The sequence below is a fragment of the Apteryx mantelli genome, chromosome 1 (assembly GCF_036417845.1).
Source record: "Apteryx mantelli isolate bAptMan1 chromosome 1, bAptMan1.hap1, whole genome shotgun sequence".
NCBI classification, from domain to species: domain Eukaryota; kingdom Metazoa; phylum Chordata; class Aves; order Apterygiformes; family Apterygidae; genus Apteryx; species Apteryx mantelli.
In genome coordinates this window covers 18,206,235-18,229,488 of record NC_089978.1, presented here as the reverse complement: position 1 = coordinate 18,229,488, position 23,254 = coordinate 18,206,235, and the positions used below count along the sequence as shown (strand labels likewise).

At 37.6% G+C, this 23,254-nt stretch overlaps 1 protein-coding gene across 1 annotated transcript in view; it reads right to left on the bottom strand.

The window, feature by feature from the left end:
• GRIA4 (glutamate ionotropic receptor AMPA type subunit 4) overlaps positions 1 to 23,254 on the bottom strand; it is a 240,939-nt gene that overhangs the window by 138,500 nt on the left and 79,185 nt on the right. The window contains exon 3 of the mRNA XM_067289632.1: positions 19,515 to 19,754. Coding sequence (XP_067145733.1) covers positions 19,515 to 19,754 — 240 coding nt within the window. The remainder of the gene's footprint in view (positions 1 to 19,514; positions 19,755 to 23,254) is intronic.

Sequence of the window (23,254 nt, the reverse complement as noted above, 5' to 3'; positions counted from 1 at the left end):
TTAAGAGGTAATATCCAACAAAACCAACAAAACATCCACGGCCAACAAGGTCAATTACTCAGTTGTACTGTAAATCTTGATGGGTTGAAGAATGAGGAATTATAAGGCCTTGTCTTTTCATGAACGATTATGACAATTGAATGCAAAACTGGTGTAAACATTTTAATCCAGACCAATAGTATTTTACCTTCCCTTTGCACTCATTTTAAAAGACATAATGACTGTTCCAGTCTATGGAGACTAAAACACAGGAAACTTGAGGAAAAGAGAGGTGTTCTGAACTCGAGTCAGCCAAAACAAACTACCTAACCTGAGGTGAAATTCTACAGAGTATTTCTGTTTGCAAAAACAGGGCAAAGTCAAGTCCAAAACACACACTCACACATGCGCACACACAAAGTTTTTTAACTCTAAGTGAAAAAAATCCCTGGGCTGTATTCTAGGTCCTTGAAACCAGACGTCCCTTGACGGGGATTCCCTACCTTAAGGTTAGCAAAAGCTGCAAGCTCCTGGCACAATAGTCATGTCAGAAGGGAGTCTTGGGAACTGGCCTTGAGAGGATAAATACATAAATGACTCTTTTGTTGCTTTTGATGACAGCTGGGAATCTAGCCCACTTACACAGTTATTCACAACCATTTTTTAAAAGCTACCGCATAGGGAAATTTTATTGCTATGGCTAGAACATATTTATTACTATAAATTTAAAAAATATATATTTTTTTCTTTTTAAAAATCTCCCCATAACCTCTCATATAAAGAACACAGAAAATGACAATGCTGAATTGAAATCCTTAGTTTATTACCTAGAACATAAGCTCTTCTAATTTGTGATACTGTACCAGTATTGCTCATAACCAATAAAAACTCAGTCTGCCCAAGACAGTAATATCCTCTCCTTATGAGTAGAGTGGGGGTGCTGGAGAGAAAGGTGCTTGCTCAATACTCAGAAATACTGCCACTGGCACTTTATGTAGAAAATATCTAGCCACATTTTGCCAGAGGGCAACCCTTTAAGTATTTCTTGCTGTGAATGCAGCAAGCAAATTACATGGTTAACAAGGGTGTTTCCTTCTTGTGTTTTCTTCTGCCCAGACTATGAGAATCGTGACAGCTATCTAAATCAGGTAACAGGATTCTGGCAAATACATCTCCCATTTAGAGGAACATTATTGTCTTACAAGGGGAAATGAAGTGGAGGACAAGGGAGCAGGGGATGGTCCTAACAAACCAAGCCATAAGCAATCATGGATTTCATAGCATCTTTTGCAGGATTTTTTATAAGACCTTGATAAACATTTTGCTTTAAAACAACCAACTGAAAAAAAACAAACAAAACATGTTCATAAAACTTTTGCAATAGTTGTAATAGAGGAATATTTCCAAACATATCTCAAGATCAAAAGCAGCTTCACAAAGCAATCTCTTTCTCTCTCCCTCTGTGTTTCATTTGATTCTACTATTTTGTTTGATCAAGCTTCAACTTTCCAAATCATTGCTCGAAGTTAAAAAAAAAAAAAACACAACACAAGACTAATATGGAAAACAGATTTAAAGATAGATATATATGCTTGTGTTTGTTTTGGTTTATCCCCTGGTTTCTGAGCCATCTAAATGTACTGGTGTCACAAACTCTTTTCTGCACCCAAGGGACACAGAAATTTCCTTTTATGCCTTTTCTTTTCAGAAAGAAAGAAGTGCTGAGAACTTCACAAAAACACCTGACTCTTGAAGCATGAGGCTCAAGACAAAAACGCTCAATACTGTTAGCCTTGCAATAAAGTCACATGGTTTTGCACCATGGGGTGAGATGCAGCAGTTTGAAGCCAGGAAAAAATGGTTTTGACTGCAGGAAAATAGAATGTTTTGTGCTGCATATGAGAACTGACTGTTTCAGACCTCAGAATAGCCTCTGAGGAGGCCTATTGTGCCATGTCATATAACTAGTTTTGGCAAATCAAGATTTAAGGCTTTTTTTCTTGTTTACAGCAATACTGTTTATCAAATTGTAATGTAGCAAATTTAGTGGTTGAGAACAATGATATTTAAAACTGTAAGTTCTATACGGATCAGACTGCATTTTGCATTTTTTATAGCACACCAAAATCTGAAGGGAGAAAGGAAAAGTAACCTGAAAAACATAGCTGACACCATTAAACAGCAAAAGGCTTCAGGTCCTATTCTTCATATTGGACAGTTTGATCTCAGGGAGCCATGTGTAAATTCATCTAATAGGATTCTTTTCTAAGTAGGCCATATTTTATATTTTCAGTCTTTGCCAGGGGTTGGATTTTTCTTTTAAAGCCTGATCACTTTTAGGCCTTCACAGACTGCCTCTTTACTACAAAATGAGTAGAGAACCAAAAGAAATCTAGGGGCTAGTACCAGGTAACTTTTTGATACATACTAATTTGTCACCTTTTAATGTGTGAACAGACACAGTGGAGCAAATGGAAGATGGCCTTGAAAAAGATCAGAAAATTCTTTCGACTGGTGCATCGAGCTGAGCAACCTTTTTTCGTTGGAACAAAAAAGGCATACATTACTTCACCTGAAACCTGTCTTCCTTCTCTCACGCTGTTTCCCATCAGTGCTCTAAGCACCACTGAAATCTGTTCACTACCACAGACCACTCTGATATCATCACTGTGGACCGCTGTGGACCCTTATTAATAAAAGTAGTGGATATACCTGTGGGCAAAGGCGATGTGATGTGATATATATATACATCCCACATGTGATATATATATCACATCTCACATGTGATGTGATATATATATATATATACATCCACAGGGCAGGACAAGGTCAATGTGTAACCACCGAGAAGTAGGTATATTACAGCACGTTTACATTTCTATAAACAGGTTTGCTGTCTTTCTTTCCCAATGGTAGACAGAGGATGTGGCTGCAGAATCAGAGACAGGGAACTGCAGAACTGCTGCTCTGAAGTCTTTGCGCCCAGGTGAATCCCAGACCTGCAGAGAGGGGTACAGCTGGAGATAAGCAAGGATGCCATCCAAATACAAAGTGTAAGCTATGATGGATTTGTATGGCGGAGAAGAAAAAGAGATGGAAAGGAGAGGAAAAGCTCAAGGTTACACTTGAGGCTGTCTAGACATTTCCCACAGCCCTGGGGAAGGAAATCATGACACCCAAGCCCAAGAAAGTTACGAGCAGCAGGAATAGAAATGAAAGGTGCTAGGAGCAGAAACAAGACCTACAGATAACTGGAGCAGGATGCTCTCGTTTGCCCTTTCTCTGCACAACATCATGGAGACTAAGGGCCTTGTTTTCTCATTGAAAGTGTCTTTTGTAAACCTAAAAGGAATGCTTGGCAGTGCTTCTTGGAGATTTGGTGCTAACTGAGCATGGCCATCACAAAGCATCTTCCACTGTTTACTTCTGACAGTTCACTCTGATGCTTTCAGACCTTTGATTCTACTTAGAAATGGTACAAAAAGATATGAAACAAAATGAAAAAAGAGCATCAAATAAGTAAACCCACACTATACTGGGAAGCTGGTGCTGAAGTTACAGTTCTCAGATATATTTCAAACATTATCAGATATGATTCAGTTTTAGCAGTTTCTCCCTGCTGGTTTAACCTATCCTCAAAGCAATTAATTGTTTTAATTCTTCTGTTTTCCAGTTTAAAAATCAGATCTCTGCTCTAAGTGCAGATGTCCTCAGAGGAAGCAATGGCAGCTACCTCCCCACGTGCCCCCGGTGCGCACAGGCACTGAGGTGGCGTCCTGCCGGCTCAGACTGACCTCACGGGGTGGCCGGTGCCTTGGGGCTGGGGTTGGCCTGCCCTGCACATGACATGGTGTGGGGACAGCGAGGTCCAGAGCCATGCCAGTCTTTCCCAACTGCCTGCACCGGCAGGATGGGAATTTCATGGCCACTTGCCAACTTTGGCTGGAATCCATCCTCTTTGCACCAGCCCAGCAGCATGACATGGATTGGAAAATCTGGCCTAAAGGATTTTAAATGTTTAGAGCCACAAAGGCAAAAGGGCAGGCTGAATAAATGGTGCAGTCTGCCCTGACACACTTCTCAGTTGTGTGTGTGAGATCCTTTTTACTAACCCGGACAGGAGCAGAAAAAAATGACGTAATACTGAGGGAATAGGACATAGGGGCATTAGGGTTACTTTAGAGATGATTCAGATCTTGCTATTAATTCTCTCTACTTGGCAGGATGTTTAAAAACTGGCAAGGGAGCATTGCTGGCAGAGTGTCGTTACAGCTGCACAGGTGGAGAGAAATGAGCAAGTAGCTCTTTCCAACCTGGTGAGTAGGGATAAGGGGCAGGTGAGAGTATGGGTCTCCTGTCTGAATGACAAAACAACACAACACTACTCAAACACAGATTGGTTAAAAAACAAACACACGTTCTGTCCTAGCAGGTTGGCACAAGGTAACTGAAGCATGTCATATGTTGATATTTGGCCTCTCTCTATAGCAGATGTCTTTTTCACAAGTCAGGCAGAGAGGATGAACAATTGATTCAATGGCTAGAAATATGCTGAGAGAAAGAGGAAAAAACTGGAGCTGGTCCAGCGTGTAGTGCGTATTTCATAAGTGCATGTGTAAGAAAGGGAGATAATCCTCTCCACAGTTCTTTTAGCAGGTGTTTATCCTTTTTGGCATTGACAGCAATATTTTGTATCTACACAGCAAACATGCAGAATAAAATTCCTTTCCTCACTTGCAAAAAATAATTACCCCTTATGTGACTTACAGCTGCTCTAGTCATTCATCAATGCCGTTGTCCTCTTCCTCCGAACCAACACTGTCACAGTGTTGCTTCTTCTGGAATTTACTGAGAAAATTGCACAGTCTTCAAGTTGACTTTTAAAGAGTGACCAGGGTGCTACATTGGCTTCCTTGAAAAGCACTGATTGCTGAGGAAGATGCTTTCCTATGATCATAAATTAAAAAGCCTCAGAGGAAACACTATGCAGTGTTTTGATGCTAAGGTGATAGACACAGTTCACAAAGCCTAAAAACGACAAGACTCAATGGGAAAGTAAAATTAAAACACTCCCCAACCTCCACAACACATTTCACTACTCTGAAAGAAGCTTTTGTTTCCTTTCTGGTATGCAGAGAGAAGGGCTAGCAAGTCTGTGAGGACAAGGTCACAAAGTACTGTGGACAGTATTTGTAAGCCAACAGGAGCGGTGGTGAACTTCTCCGAGAAATAGCTAAAATAGCTGAGATACCTCCATATCCATCTCTGGGCTAAACACTTCCCTGTGTGATAGCTTGAACATAGCTCTAAAAAACTTCAGATGCTGTCAAGAAGGGTAACTATCTGAGCTCTTTTTTCTGAACAAGCAATTAAACTAATAGCTGAATTTAGACCTGCCTTGGTAATAAGACTTCTCACAAGGATATGTGGATGAATAAATCCTAAATGAGAACAGATTGTGAGATTTGTCCGGTGGATCATAAAAACTATACAATGTTAGACTTTTAAATCAGTGGCCTGATTCCCACCCAGTGCAGAACCTGGTCGGCAGGTTGTGTTGATCTGCTCAAATTTAGGATTCGACCCCGCATTTCTTTAAAACTGAAAGTGTTCTTCACTCTTTCTGCTGAATTCACTTACATTAACCGCAGTTTCTACTATCCTGGTTTCACATTTGCTAGGAATATTTTATTTTCAAAAGAAATTAAAATATTGACTGAAATATTGTACCTTTTTTGGCCAGCCTGGATTTGGTGTGGACTGGAATTGTTCTTTTGGATTTTATAAAATCACAGCATTTTATAGTAAAATACTTAAGTTAATAAAATTGCAGAAGCTATGATTTGAGTCATTGCATTTCAGATATTTTAGTTAGATTACACCAGTAATCTGGAAAGTCAAACAGCCACATTACACCAGCAATATTTTCCAGTGATCTCTAATCTTATTAGGCATTCTAAGTACATCAAGAAGAGTAGTGTAAATAAAATACACTGTTTTCTGATGTTCTTTGATGAGCAGATGTTCAGGGTTTTTGTTGATTCATGTCTGGGATGTTTTTAAAACTTTTCTGCTTGTGTTCCATTTCCTGTTAAAGGAATTCAGAATTGCCCAAATGAAAAGGGACAATTCTGACTGTGTCTGATTGGATAACGCCCAGTTTAGCAGCTGTGTGCTGGTCATCCTGAATGGGCCTGGCTTGCGAGAGGAGAAATTATGTAATTTGAATTTAGACTACTTGTGAATTCAGTTCTTAGGGCAGACTAAATACTGCACCTCTATGTATTTCCTATTATTACTCTTGTCTGGTAGCCTGGAAGTGCATTTGAGGACAGAAGATGATGCACTTGACAAACGTCTTTATTTGGCTATTTGGTGATACATAAACACAAAGAACAGAGTTATTTTTAGTAGCAATAAAAGAAGTAAATCAAACCCCCAATTCTATCTTTTTCTAAATTGATTAACAAGAAATCAATATCTGTTTTGTTTTCTTTTTCATGTCTTTCATTTCATTCAAACTGGAATGCTAATACATTTAAAATATACTGATGATTACTTGTTCACTCTGGAAACAAAACTGCACTCTTCCTCCATGGAAGCCACAGACTTAGAATAATTTTAAGACTCACATTGTATGGTTTTGAAAATCCTTTCAAGCTAAAAATCGTAATCTGTCATAATCGTGAAGATTAAAAATAAAAACAAAATCAAATAGGATGCTCTGGGATTCTCAAGTAGTGTGTGAGGGCTGAAAATGAATCAGCCTTACTAGAACATGCTGGAAGATGAGGAAAATGTGGGATAAGGAATAGAATAAGCCGTAGAAAAGAAAGCCAATGGTAAGTGATCAAAAAAATGCAGAATCAGGCGAGTAAATCTGGACAAATATGTGAAAACTGTTTAAAATATGAAGACCAATGCAATAGTAGTTCCTGAGGTGATTCATGAGACAACACAGTTGAAGGTAATTAAGCCTTCCTGCAGCAGTGGAAACATGAGCAACAAAATAGATAACCAGAGTTTTGGGAGGCCCTGACAAAGAGAGTTTATGAAGTTATAAAAGATGAAGTTGATGCAGTATGCATGATGCATACATGAGATTAGGAAACCATAACAGGACATCAGGATACAGAGGAACAAGGAAGTTTGTCTTCTTACAAGAGGAAAATATCAGTTTTAGACTGAAAAGGGTGTATCAAGAGGAGGTGTTCTGGGGATATTTCATAGACTAAAAGAAGTCCTGTGCAGAAAGGAACACTATGAACATCATCCCTGACTCTCTGCAGAACCCCAGCCATGGATTTTCATTTTGCTTCAAGACCAACAGTATGTAGCAGAATTAGGAAATGCCTGTCAGCACTCTTGTTTTGAGGCACAGGAGAAATTTGATATGAAATCAATCTAGTGAAAGGCATAACTTAAAAGATGTATACAAGTACACACGTTTTAAAAACATTTTTAACAAAGGACTTCAGAGGAAAGATATTCTCTTTTCAGGAAAACAACTGTTAGCTGGGAATTCTTTCCTGAAACTTTATTTCTTTGAAAAATAAACATCAAAATCCTTTTGGTGGGAAAGCACCAGTTTAGATGAATTTCCTGTTTTGAGTAAGTTTCAAAATAAAATGTTGAAGATGCTGAGACATGCTCTTCAAATGCTGTAAAATAGGTTTGTTTTTTTAAGTAATGTTTAAGGAGAGTAGAAATACAAATTAGACAAAAGAAAAAAAGAAAATCTTCTAAAATTACTGCTGGAAGAATTTTCAGCCATATGGTCTGAACTTCTAAGACATGTAGATTTTTGAAATTTAAACTATTTTAACTGTTTTGCATCCAGATAAGCCAGGAGATATAATTATTATTACACATATACATACATACATATATATTTATGAATATGCATATACAAACATATATAGAAACCAACCATACCAGCAAACACACAAAAGGAACCCACCCAAGAATAATTGATAGGTCTGTGATTAGGATAGTTACTTTTGTGTGAGGGTCAGGTTCATGACCTACTTTACAGAACAAAGTGTAAACTCTGTTTACAATGTAAGCTCAGTGAAGTAGGACTATTTTGCAAATGTTTAGGTGCTTCTTTCTCTTCCTTTTAGATTAAAAACTCTCTCCTTTTATTCAAGTATTTTGTCTAAATTCATACATCCCGGAAAACATTTGAGTTTTGACAAATGGTCATTTCCAACAACAGCAACACCTAAAAAGGTTAGCCGAAAAACATGTGAGCATTTGAAGTGCAGAAATCTATCACTTATACACGGGCACAAGCTGCAGAATTAGCACACAGACATTTAAAAGAAAAGTAAGAATACCCTTTTGTGTGACACCCATCCATTAATGCTGGGATTTAGCTCACCTAGCTTTAGCCATATAAAAATCTTTCAATAAGCTGAATTATCAAATGGAACTGTCTATTGAAGTTGCAAACTAAACTAGCTTGTGCTATGAATTTGACTACGACGTGGTTGAAGATATCCACAGTTTTGACTTGAAGTAACAGGAGTACATATAAATGTGTCTAGTTTTATCATAACTACTGAAATTTTTTTTGCTTTTTGGTGATGATGCTTTTATTGGTCAGTCTGGCAATTACCTTCAGTTACTAGAGAGTTGTTCAGAGAAAACATGACAGACCTGTTCAGTACATCCAATATTTTCCACACATCATTATTTCTGGATTGTAATTACGAATGACTATATTACAAAACAACATTTTTAATATAATAGCTTATATTAATGTATATTGATAGTTCTGTTATATAATTAGAGTTCTATTATATAATTAGCAATAATTAAATTTTCTTGGGAGTATTTCATATAATTCAAGGAATCATACATTAAACCTACTTGAAACTGCCCTTATCCCATTAAATAAAAGGCAGTACTTTGTTTTTAACAGGAAGAATATATTTGAATACACAAATATCTTAATGCTCTGTTTTTAAGACTTTCTTATCAAGTAAACTGCTTCTTTTCCACTTGATTTCATTAGCACGAATCAAACTATTTCATAACAAGAATCTACAAATACATTTCTCTGTTATAAAGAACTCCTTTGAACAAGCTCACTTAAAAATGCTGATTCTTATCTTCACACATTCAAGCCTTGTTTATTACTGTCCAGTTTTTGTAATGTGTACTTTTTTGCTGGCTATTTTTTATTTAGTTTTCTTCTTCTGAACTCTCTAAGGAGGAAAATGAGCTCTGATATATCTTTTGTGAAATAAGAATGTCTGTATGGGGCCATTCCAGAGTAACAATTCCCCCAGGCGGATTAGGGATCTCTGTTAGGAGAGGGAAGATCTAGGATATAAGTCCTTACTCCCAGAAGAGTTTCCTTCTTTTCACCAAGTGATGGGTTAACATAAATGAATAACATAAAATGCATAACATAAAATGTTCCAGGGATCTAGATTAGGAACCTCTGTTTTGCATTCACAACTTTTCTCTTTGGTGACACTTTAGTCATTTATTATGCTCAGATCTTCAAAACTTCCGTGAATGCTCTGCTTGCCATTCACAGTCAAAATCAAACTGGAAGAAAATGTATGTCATTTGCCCACAGGAAATCTTCCTGCAGTGTCCAGGTGTGCATTAATATTAAAACCCACCAAGGTAGTGGTACAAATGAGGGATTTTGAGCCTTTACAACTGAAGGACCCTTTGGTAACTCTCTTTTCAATTGCAAAATGCTAAACACCTCAAACATTCCCTGCAATTTCTGTAGCAGAAGCAGCTGTTAATGCTATTATCAGTAAATATTAGTGAAGCAAATTCCCTGTACAGAAGCAGAAATAGCATCTGTAATACGGTGATAAGTAGTCAATCATTTTAGAAGGATCTCTACACTTCAACCTCTCCTTTTGGAACAGACCAAAGACAAATTATTTGTATAAATATATATGTAAATAGGATTCAACTCTAATTAGTGAAATGCCTAAAATACACTTCTATTTACAGGTGAAATGTTTTCATCTTAAAACTACAAAAACCTGAATACATTGGAATACATATTCTTGCTAAAACCAGGAAATATTATGTCTTACAATTATAGATTATTGAGTAGGTGATAACATGACACTTCAATCAGTTGAATTAAAAATTTCTAACTTTAGAAACCCTCTTTGATATAAACACTCAGATTTACTTCACAATATTCTCTAAAAAATGAATTAACTTCAGTTCCTGCTGCAGCTCAAGAGAAGTTATTGTTACTATGTCTGGATAAATTTGTCTCACAAAATATGTCAAGGTGAGACCATGAAGAACTAAATTAGTCTCATATATTTTGAAAAATTTTTAAGCAATAAGAGCATAAACAATAGAATAGTAGGTTTTGATATCTGTAAGTCTTATATGTTTTGTTTACTTCTGCTGATTTTTTAAAAAGCCTGCTTTATACTGTATTACAACTTGGAACATTCATCCACACACAGATAACGCTCTCAAAAGACAAGCTAATTTTTTCTGACTAAAAATGCATTTAGAAACAAATTGGCACAAGTATTTGTTTTACATTCAGTATTAAATTGGCACTATGTCTGCTCTGGCAGCATCTACTATACTCCCCTTTGTTTGCTGCCACTCTCTGCTCCAGTACTGAAGCCAACACCTGTGGCCATATAAAAGGCTATGTACAGCAGCTGCAGAACTCAGATGTCCACACTGAAACAAATTTCTAAAGCATAAGCATTTGGATGTGTGGCTGGCTTCCTCGTTTGACTCTTTTCAAGGCCTTCTTTGGAGGTCTGCACTGCTGGGTGTTGTATCTATCAACTTGTCTGTAGTTTTATTATTGACCAATGCTTAGTGATAACATAGGATAGGCTCACACTTAGAAAAGATGTTCTTACTTATGCTGGTCTAAGTCTGCCACGGTACCTTCACTGGAGACAGTTTTCTTACTCCTATTTTTTTTTGAAGTTTTTGTCAATGGTGATACCACAGATAGATATACACCCATGTAACAAAGAGCAGAGTCTGTCCTAAAGATTAATAAGAAAGCTAAATAATAGGTAAATCACAACACAAATTTCTACTTAAAACTTTCTTCTGTGGAAGGAATTTATTTAATCTACTGAAAAGGTGAGTATAAGTCATATTGGTATATAAAGTCAAATTGGTATATAAATATAAATTATTTGGGATCAAATAATCAGAAAGTTCATTTTTATAGCATACAGGCCCTACACATACAGGATGCAGAGCTTCTATTATGGCTGATCTACATGGCACAATTGATTAAAATTACTGGTGTGAAATGTGCCCAGAGTTGCTGCTCCTAAGTCATAAGAGCAACTGAAGTTAACTTTCCTGTGTAGGGAATCCAGAGTAAAAGTTTCAGTACAGGAGTTATTTCAGAACAACCACTGCACTATAAAATCACTTCCTATCTTACTGCAGTGTAGGTTCCTTGTGGGAAAAGCCCTGAAATAAATGGAAACAGCTACTCAAAATTATAGAGCACACTGTTCTGTTTTCAAGTAAATACAGCATTTGTGCGTGACAAACAGCAAAAAATCATGTTTCTATTTAAGCAAATGTGTTACATGTGCAGGTAACAACAAATTAACTGTTTTTGCCAGGCTCTCTAAATGCAATTGCTCTGAAATTATTAGAGCTGGTCACTGGAAGTAGAAATGTTATTTATTTAAATTAGGATGTTGGAATATAAAAGCATGTAGAAGCAACAGCCATACTCATCAATTACATGTGTGCAAACCTGAGATGAATGCAACTGAGAACAGAACCTAGCAAATAGGCTAATGCTTCTGAAACAATGTCACAAAAAATCATTATGCAGGATGAAGTTGCTTTCTTTACCGGTATGGTAACTTGAAAATTACCATATGACTCTCTTGTCTTCTCCATGGCTTCCACTGACCCAGAATGAAGGAAAGCAAATTCTTGAGATGATGAATATAATGGGTAACATTTTATTAAATGTTTCCTGATTGATATATTTCTATCACATCTGCATATTAGGCTGCACTGCATACTGTGAGTGTTTAGCTAGGTGATCACAGCACCCATAGGAGTTCTGATGTAGCTTAGTTTGATCCACATCTTACATTGATGGCACAGTCAGGGGACTCATCTGTACACTTCACGATGATCAGCTTTTGATTCCTATACCTATATTTTTCATTAATCTCCACCTTTGCCTAATGTTCAAGAGCTTTAAAAAACAAGAAGAGTCCTTTTATTTTAATGAGGCAGTTTGAAAGACCTTGGAAGATTTTCATATGTAGTGAATTCTGAGTTCATTACTAGATGGCTATATAGTTTTGTCATTATTGCTCCTTTTTAGTGATAAGACAAATGCAAGATGGAAAGCCACAATATCAATGCTGATGCTGCTGGTAGGATCCAGATGCATCTTAGTTTCAAGTGCACATTTTGTACCTATATTTTCAAGCTGTAATCAGCTGCTGTGAAGATGAGGACAAGCTGGCACGTTGCTGGTGTAAAACAAAATCCTCTGCAAACCAGTTAGCAATGGATGAAGCACATTGGTCCATTTCATTAAAAATGTATGGCATTCACTGTTGCTGAGCATAGCTATCAGTAGATCATATTAAGGGGGCTGTCAAGCTTACTGTAGATTGCTACACTGACTGATATTTGATAAACCACTTTTTCTCTACATTCTGTGTATCCATTCAGATTGGCCTGCACAAAATCACAACATGGCTTTGGTAAGCAACAAACACAAGAGGTACTTGGATCCCAATATGTATGACATGACCCATTGCCCTTGTAGAGAGTTGCTGAAGACAGGGTTTTTTATAAAATCTGGTGAGGATTTTTTTTTCTGATCACCTGAAGCATAAATGTTTTCTTATCACTGGGATGTAATTAGGGCTATTGAAACCTCCAAACCAGCTTCACCATTGGACATGATTTGGTTGAACTACTTGGAAATCGGTAACAGCTGAGGTGTTAAAAACACTAATGATCTTTACTGCAGCAATTGTAAAGGCACATGATACTGACAAGTTTAAACCTGCAGAACAGATGTTTCAGTAGTCTAACAACCACTGCCAGATCAGGTATTGTGTGCTGATTTTTTTCTGGAATACATCATTTTGATATTCTGTAACATGACAGCTCTAATCTTTGGTTCACAAAAGTGTGGTAGATACTTGCACATTGCAGGTAACCTTTTATTTTTAGACAGTGGACACAGTCATGAACTTCTGTTTCTCCTTTGTTCCTGGACATTTTGCCAAAGGTCAAACAATCTTGACAGAAAGGGCACAAAACTAAGTGGACCACTGGAATTGAACAATATCAGATCCCTAATCTACTCCTTCCGATGAACAAGCACATTACTGTTGTTTCTCAAACTTGTCTGAAATAGCCTGTGACATCCTAGAAGTTTAAAGTAAGAGTGTAAGACTAAGAGAGGAAGAGGGCTATAACTGTGTTATGAAGAACAGAATTAGTAATTAAACAGCAATTAGTGGCAATATGTTTTTTGGCAGTACTATGTTATAAGTTCATCTTAAATTTGCTACTTATTAGCAACACTTGGTCTTTTTAACCATTTCATTAATAAGAGCTTTGCTTCAGTATTTTTATGCAGATAAATACGCAGGGTGTATTTCCAAATTGGTACTGACTTCAGTATGTCTAGCTCTTTGGCTGGAGCTAACTATTGGATACAGACTTTCCAATTTTCTGTGCCATTAATTCTGATTTTCATTATTAAGATATCTACAAACTTGTTCAGAATTGCAGTAAAAATATCAAGTAAAGTCTGATGTAGGGCCAATTCTTGCAGTTCCTGAATTCCCAGCTAACAATAACTCAACTTGTTGTTTGCGTGCCATATTATAACTACAGTCCTTCAATTTGATTTCACAGTGTTTTTAACTATGCCACTTAGGATGTTTTTGATCTGATTTTTGAATAATAGAACATACTAAATATTTTACAAAGGCTATATATATATTATTGAATAGCAATGATATATTACTGAAAGTTGCTACATAGTAACAAATTAAGCTGTCTTTTCAGTGTCACAAGTATTGTGAAGAAGCCATTCCCATTTTCCTACAGAAAATTACATAAATACAAATCCTAAGAGATCATCTGAGGCAGGATGTAGCAAAGCAGTTCACCATTGCAAATATTTTCTAACCCCTTCTTTAAAACCGTCAGTGGCAAGAATTCCCACAATCTCCTCAACAGCTTATTCTGGTGCTTATGTAACCTTCTACAAACATTTTTCCTAATAACTACCTTAAATATGCCTTCCTGAAAAATAATTGTAATTCTTGCCTTAATCTCAGTGGGCACAAAGAAGAATTTTTTTTGCTCCTCAACAGACCTTCTGTCCTAGAATAAACAACCTCAATTCTTCAGGCTTTTTATTTATTTATTTATTTATTTATTTATTTTCACATTGCTCCTCTCCTCTGGACTCTTGAAATTTATATATGTAATATCTGTATGTGGTAGTCAATGACCACAGTGCCATTCTGTCCTCCAGTGACAGACTGTGGCACACTCATGGCAAAGGTCTTTGACCTAGATATGAATGATAGCGAGTGGTTTCATATTACATGGAAAAATTGGTGGGACACAGTGCTGCCAACCTCATGTCCTCTGTATGCCTTAAACACATGATTCCATTACCCTTCCTCAGCAGAGATTTTTGATCTTTTCTCTAAAAGTGTGATTCCCAACATATGACACAGCACTCCAGCTGAAGCTCTCCAGCACCAGCTGGTAGAGAGTAATATCCAGATTTCATTTCTCACATGCAACATCGTTTTTCCTAAATCTCAAAATAACATTTGCTTTCTTGGAACAGCATGGCATTCTTGACTTACATTAATTTTATGGCTCACTACAACTCTTGAAACTGTTCCCATGATACTAATGCCTAGCTGGTTATTCTGCACCTTGTATTGTACCTTTCATTCTTCCTTCCTAAGTCCTTTGCACCACCTTTATCACATTTCACCTTCTTGATCTATTTATTTAGCAAGATGACTTTGAACTCTGAACCTGTCCTGCATCACTCTAGTTACCTCACCCAGACTAGGCACCTACAAAAAGGCATTCTCTGTTCCATCATCCAACTTAATATTAGAAGTTGATTAGATCAGAGCAAAGACTCTTGCAAAAATCTCTTGCACCTCACCTGACACCTTCCCTTTGTTTTAAAATGAGTCACTGATACCAGTTTGGGGACTATGGTTTCTAATTTTCCAGGCACCATGCCATAGCTTCATCTTTATTTTCTAGTTTTGCTGGGAGAATAACAGGCATAAGGTTATACCACAAGACTTAGTAAGAGTAGCTACACCATACCTACTGCTACTCCTACTGTTTCTGGACCAACTACTCTGTCAAAGGAGAAAATTAGATTAGCCTGATAAACTGATTATTAAAAAACAATTCCAAAATCTCCCTCAAAATAAGAGTCAGGCTATACATTTTCCATCTCTTTCTTTGCTTTCTCCAGACATCTGAGACCTCACCTATACTCCACAGTCCTCAAAGATAAAAATTTGGAGTCTGCTACCTCTAAGTAGTGTTGAATTAATTCAGACAGGCCATCAGGATGTGTGTAACTCTTCTGCCAGGTTTAGATTGGCATAAAATAAAATGTGTTCAATTTTAACGGGGCTGCTATAAAAACACTCTCCAGAAATCTGGGAAAATTAAATTTATCTTGTGCTCAGTGCGCTGATTTTCCTCACTTGCAACCATGAATGAGTTGGTTTAACAAACAGTGTGCAATTAAAAGGAGCAAAGAAAAAAAAAAAGCACCAGCAAGGTACATAAACAGGCTAGCACACGATGCCTAATTTCTAGAGTAGAACTATAACTATTTTACAGTCCTTGCCTCTGGTGAGCCAACTGCCAGGCCAGCTGGTAGCTCTCCCCCTCCTGCTATAGCTCTTTAGTCACAGTCAGGGACTGTCAAGTCTTGCTGGGTAGCAGGGTCGGATTCAAACGGCTGCTGAACTTTTGCAAAAGCGGCTTGCAGCTTGCCGGCTGCCATGTGCCTTGGTCTCCCTGGCTGCTCCTCAGCCCCTCCGACTGCTCTCCGCGGCAGCCCTGTCAGCTCCGGATAATCACTGCAGACCTACTAGCAACTTCTGTTATTGCAGCCCTTAGCAGGAATGCATGTAGCACTGAAAACGAAGAGGGCCCTCTTGCATGCAGAAGGCTCTTAAACAGCTTCTCCCACATCACACAGGATGCAGACTCCTCCAGCCTTTTTCTGTGGTTTTAGGCTCCAACTTTCACTTCCCCATGCTAGAAACTGTTGTCTTAAACCAGCAAAACCACACCATAGGCCCACCTGTGCCTGTGGTGATTTGCACATGCACACAGAGAAAAAGTAGTTTCACGTCCTATTACAATTACAAACTTTGCTCTACTTGTTTTTTAAAAAAATGCATCTCCACTGCAATAAAACAACATATATAAAATAAATGTGGTTCTGGTCTGCCCATTTGCTCCTTTCATTTATCTCCCCTTTAGAGGTGATATCAAATATCACCTGAGCACTTCACCTCTGTTGGACTTCCCTTTCCTCTGGATATCTCGAGAAGGCATGGCTTTCATCTGAGGTCTTCCCTACTATACTTTGCATATATGTAACTTAGGTGAATGTTCTTCAGTCTGCTCTTCCCCTGTCCTGTCTGTGTTCCTGGCACCTTGTTGTTAATATTACTTGTATTAAGCAGCGGGTCACAATTAAAACTTTTTTTTTTTTTTTTTTTTTTGTGGAAGGGGGTAGGAGAAAGGAGGATGTATTGAAACAAAGGGTCCTTGAAGGCTTTAGCCTTCTCTTCTGTGTCATTCATTACTTCTTCACCTTCCCTGTTAGGTAATGAGCTGCATTTTCCTGCATCTTTTTTTTAGGTCTCATGTCATCACAAAACCTGTTCTCTATTCCTGTTATGTCCCCTGCTAGTTACATTACATTTTGTAGCTTAGCCATTCTTCCTAGTATATACATCCTGTCACAGGACAGTGATTTTCCAGACTGCCAGTTTGGCAAAATGCCAGAAGAAGAGATTTAACATAATGGCCGAAACCATCACCTCACTGGAGTTTGTGAGCTCCAAGACTACTCCCTGATGTACACCTAGAGTGAGGTAAGTGGGGATGCGAGCGACACAGCGGAGAAACCTGCTTTAATAACATAGCAGAAGCCTCAGCCACCAGGATTAGATTGTTCGCCCCCTCCAAGTGAGCAGCAATGGAGCCACGTGAACCAGAAGCAAGAAGCAAGCAGGACGGACAGTCTGGGGAAGCAGGTCTGGCAACAGCAGGGAGTTTGTCCATAGCAGCGTGTTTCCACTGCTGTTGAAGATTTGCCTAAGTTTAGTCTGTCAGACTGACTGCTGCCAAGGACTTCTGCCTTTTACAATACTGATAGCTGCTAAATGCCACCTTCGTTCCAAAGTGCTACTGTGTCTGGAATTTGTGCTTATTGCCTACCTTCTCTCCCAGGGGTGTATTTATAGCATTCTGGTTAAGCTTCAAAGATAAACTCACAAGCCCAGTATCAAAAACAAAAGGCCAAGGGGATTCCACTTCCTTCAGTTTAGTTGGATGAGGCTGCTCAGAGAGACAGGGAAAAGTCAGGAATGTAAAGGAAGAAGTTTTGGCAAAAATCTGGACAGGGTTGAATTCTGGTCTCACCAACACAGACTGTATAACTCCTTCAACATCAACACTTTTTTTTTTCCATATTAAACACTGAAAGTAAAAGCAGAATTTGCTTCCATCTTCAGGTTTACCTATTTTTATCATAGCTCCACATTCAAAACTTCAGTTGTGGAATGGTAGAGAAAATTATTCAACAATGTAATTCAGTGAATTGCAGTCATCTTAATACTTAAAGATACATCAAATCTTATTTTCTCCTGCATTAAACAGTCATGAGATCTAGTCTTCAGATTTTGAGAGACTATCCAATGCAGCACCCCCTGCATCCAGCAAACAAATGTCATTTCTTTATCAAAGACACACTGATGAGTTCAAAGTTGACAGCACGTTGTGCACTTCTTCTCTTGATAATTTTGTGAACTTGTAGGATCACATCTGTAAATGTGTGTTTGTTTTCTATTTCCCCATTAATATGTCTTGAGTAACAATACAATTTAATTTGATAAATTTTTCTCTTTTCAGTTATCTAATACTTTCTATATGCTTTCAGAAATGCTTCCCAGAATCAGTCTGTTTAAAAAAGAAAAGAACACAAATATGGAACATTCCAATCCCTTTCATTTTTGGGCATTATCCATTTTGATTTAAATTCAGGTGTTTGGGCAGTAAATCAAGCTAAAAACTCACTAAAATTAGGGCTTGTATATATGAGAAAATTGACTTCTATAGCCATAATCAAATAATTATACCGATTTATTTAGGTCAGCATAATTCCCCCTTTCCAGGGAAGAGTAATTATACAGAATAAAGCCACTTTAATTCCAGAATAGACTGTCCACATGGGGAGCTATATTGAAACAGCTGTAGTAAAATAATTATTTGACTACAGCTATGCCACTCAGTTTCCCCCTGCAAGCAAGCCATCAAAATAAAAATCTTGCCTATTTCATAGCAGCTCAGCCATGTTGGCCCAATCCCCTTCCATAAACAAAGGCAAAGGGCTTTGCCAGCAGAATAAATGCAGAAGGTGGAGAAATTGAAAATTTACTTCTCTATTCAGCAGTAAGTGGTGAGGCACACTGATATACTTGTGCTTTTCTACCACTTAAAAGGCTCTGAGATGCTCTGTGATGTGGTGGGAGAATGGAGAATGCTCATGGAAGCTATCACCTTTTGTCTAAGGCAATACATATTGTACAAATGTACACATTTATAAATGTTTTTAATGTAGTCCAATGCAGCAGCAGAATTTCGGAAGAAAGACAAAGGAGAGGATAGAGAAGGCTGCGCACCCCTCCGTTCCTGTGCTGCCCGGTGAATCCCCCCTAGGTAGCAGGTATTGCCCCTGCTACTTCCCCTTCTCTGCTGCAGCCTGGCTGCTGTCATTGAACTGAAATTGTGTTGCATGAACCTGTTTTCACCTTGACCTTCCACGGCATGGAAGCCCCAAGGGGCACACTCACATCTCAGTTTATACCACTGCGCATGCAGAAACCATGGAATAGTCCTCTCTACTTTTGTGCTACTGTCACTGAAATCAGGTATGAGGTGAGTTGAACAGAAACTGAATAGAACTTTAAAATTCTGTTTACTGAACTGCATCTTTCTTTTACTAACACTAATTAAAACGTTTTAGTAGTCTAGTGTGGCGTAGGCTGGTCGATTACATAATACATTCATTCAATATCCAATATTTGCAAGGGAAAGAATTCTTCCTTCAGCCACAGAGCTACTCAGTAGAAGCTATTTCACCTCAAAGGCCTTCTAAAATTTTACTCCCCAAACTCTCAATACCTTAGAAAAATGCACAGTTCGAGCAAAAGTCAATTGAGCTAAAAAGACAGGAAAGCTGGGTTGCAACTCACCTCGATCTGTGTCATAAAGGAAGACAAAGCGGTTCCACTCATAATGATCCAGCAAACTCAGGAGGGCTCCCCGCAGAGATGGTCGCAGCTGCAGCACAAACTGACTCTCGCCCTCTGTGGGGAAACTTGGTGTGATGAGGGAGATGTGCAAGGCGCTGCAGAATGAGGTCAAGGTATGTACTGATCTCTTATCATATAGTCCAAAAATGGCAAAAACTCCTCTAGAATACTGGGAGCAAACTGAAAGAAAAAAAAAAGACAGTTCAGCTAGTAAAAAAAATCTGTAAACACATATTTAAGCACTTCCACTTCCCAAACTTGCTATTTTGGTGATTTCCATTTCTGCCTGTATGATTCAGTTTTCATATGTGTTTCATTCTGGAACCAATAAATAAATAGCTAAATAAAATATTGTCACTTTTGATCTTAGTTATAGAACATTACATTATCTAAAGTATTTTAATGATAAAATAAACAAAATATAAACTAAACAAGATGTATTTTTGCATGCCAATGAAAAGTCAGTCTAAGCTGTTTTAACCATTCTTTAAATGATTATGAATATTATTTGTTCATTCCAGTTTTTTCTTTACACATTGCTAGTTCTGCTTATTATCTATGTATCCATGCATATTATCAGGCATTGATCATTTTCATTAATCTAAACAGAAAAGTGTCCACATTTCAAAAATAAATTTTTCTCTTTATCACAAATGTCATTGAACTGACAAGTAAAATTTGGTCATTTTGAGCTGTAACAATTTAGAAACCTCATTCCGTTTTACACAGGCAGCCCTTGTGCAGCATTAAGACTCTGCTACAGATACTGCATAACAACTTACTTCACGAATAATCTCCTTGACTTTAAGAGGCTAGCTGCGGGAAAATGTAGTAAGCCAATGTGACCAGGCTCTTGCCCCAAATCTCTTATTTCTACTCTATGTCAACCTCCAAACTAGAAAACAAATGACCTCAGGATATATTTTGAGTTTTGATTTGCTCCTGGGCTCATTTAAGACATATAGAAAGACTTTTATTGATTTTAGCAGACTGGAAAAGGGCTTTACTGATCCATGCACATAAAAACAGGCATGAAGTTATTTTCTTGAGAAAGTACTGCCTTATTAACAACTCATAAAGGGCACAATGAAAAATGTCCCACTTTTGTGTTCTAAGTGCAAAACAACTTATTAGAAACTCTGTGTTATCATTAACAGTGTTACCTAACCCAGCATCACAGAAACTGGAGAAAGAACAGTCAGTTAGGTGGCCATCATATCCATTTTCTACTAATTATTTTTTCCTAAGCCTCTCCTGTTCTCTGCATGCACACTGAAAATGAGAAGACCTAATTCATACCGTTTTAACTTGACTTTATGTCCTGAGGCCTCCTCTCTCCTAGAAGGTGGAAGTCACAGTCACCCTGTGAGAGCAGCAGGGCTTGGGTATGGTTTTAACTATGGGTCTTGGGTATGGTCTTAAACTGCACATACGTAGCAAACATGCTTATTCAAACTAATTCAACTTTAATTCTTTCCTATTACACTTACTGTACAAAGAGCAAAAGATACACAAATTGTGCATTTTTCTTGTTAGATCTGGGCAATTTATCATTGTGTCCAACTCAAACACAGGCACTGGGACCTGCCAGAACTGCAGCACAGGGCTGGAGAGATATTCTGGGATTTTATGTGCTGCCTCATGCTCACAGCCCCCAACATCACTGTATTCATAGTTGGTTTACATATAATACTTTAAAAGCTTAAAAAGCTTTCTTCCTTGCCCTTCAATAACCCCTCTTAGTGCTTGTTTTGCTAGACCACACAAGACACTGTCTCAGACCCATCTAATGATTGGCTCTCCATTCCCCTAACCATCCTAAAAAGTGTTGTTCTGCACTTTCTCATTTTCATCTCATCTTTCTTGAACACAGATGGCCAAATTTTCAGAATTTCAGTTGAAGGTTTTCTGCTGCCTTTCACATTACTTCCCCATCTCTGCTGTAAAATACTTCTGCTGACATATCTTAAGATCACGTTTGCTTTTTTTCTGCATCTATATCAAAATGATGACTGACAGTCATCTTGGGATAAAAATTCTGCTCTTTTTTCCTTCTTGGCTATTTCCAAATGATGAGTTTCTGCTTATAGCATAATATTTTTATTAGTCACCAATGAACAAGTTTTCCATTATGTCCTGTTTATTATTATATTCCTCAAAATAATTTATTTGCACAGTTATATTCTTAGCCTGCTCTGAACTTATAACATTACCGATAGCTGCTTCACCAGCAAAATTTCATCAGGGTACTCTGACAGTATTTTCCTCCATTAGTTATGTTTCTCCAGCTTGGTATATCTCCTTCTATCAGTATTTGTTGCCATCTTCCCTTTATTTAGTTTCATGCCTACCTGACAATTCTCATGTTTGCCCCCATTTTCATAGAATGCTTTTTGCAGGAGCATGACTATTTTACATTATTCCCTTTGTAACAGAAAGATATTGGTTCATCCAGTACTTTTTACCTTAGTAATTTCCTGTTACATTATATCCCATTTTCTGTCTATCTCCACACTTTAAAGTTTCTTTCCTTCAAAATTTGTTCTGTAACTTTACAGACTATTGATGTTAAGTTACAGGGTCTATGGCTGCCAGATTCTATGTCTCCCTTTTAAAATAGATATTGTATTTCCTATTTACTGATCAATGTATCACCGCTCATTTAAGAGCTCTACCAAGAAGCAGTTGTTATTACATCTGCCCTTTAATGAGACAGTGCCTTAAAAATCATGGAAGAAAGAGGTTATTTCCCTATTCCCATTAGCTTCTTTTAAGGTCAATGTCCTCTGTGAGTGAAAATCAAAGTGAAGTAGCTGTTAGTTTTAAGTCTGTAACAAGATTTTCCTTATGTTCCATCCCATCATCACTGTATAACAGCCTCATTTTTTTCCAGTTCTTCTTTTTGTATTTATAGATGTAAATGACCTTCTGCTGCTGTTTTAATATTCTTTGGAAGTCTCAGTTTTCATTGGAAGCTCTCACTTAGTCTCTAATTTCTGCAACAAACGTCCTCTATACCTCCTGATCTCGTCAACATAAGCTTTCTTGCCGATAATCCTTTTTTTAAACACTTGCTTCTTATATCTTTCTTGTATAATTACTCATCCAGTTTGGTCTGAAGTCACATCCTGCATGTTACTTCCCCTTCTCAGGGATTTCTCACTGTTTTAGAACTCCTTAAGTGAGGAAATTTTCAGGTCTCCTCTATATTCAAGGGCAGAGCAGTTGACTTTGCCAACAAAAATAGCTGAATCCACACCTTGTGCACATAAGCGGTAGCTAATTAATGTATTTTGTGTTTAGAGAAAACACTTGGACAGGCTTTGCTTTGCCTTACTCCTTTCCATTCAGTTTCATATGGGCAAAGTGTACTCTTCATAACACACAGTCCGTACAGTGGGGTTCTACACGTCAAAAAATTCAAGAAATCAATGTCAATCTGTGAAATGCACCACTTCGTGGAGTTAAAGCTCAAATTCATTCTCAGGATGGAGGAGGGGAAAAAAAGAAAGGAAAAAGTCAAACTAGAAATTTAATCAAAAAACACCGTAAGACCCTAAAATACCTTTCAATAAGAATAACAGAAGAATAATCCGTTTTTTTTTCCAAGCAAACAACCCTTTTTCCAGTCTAGAACCAAATGCAATAAAACATTACCTGACCCTCATTAAAGCCTTGAA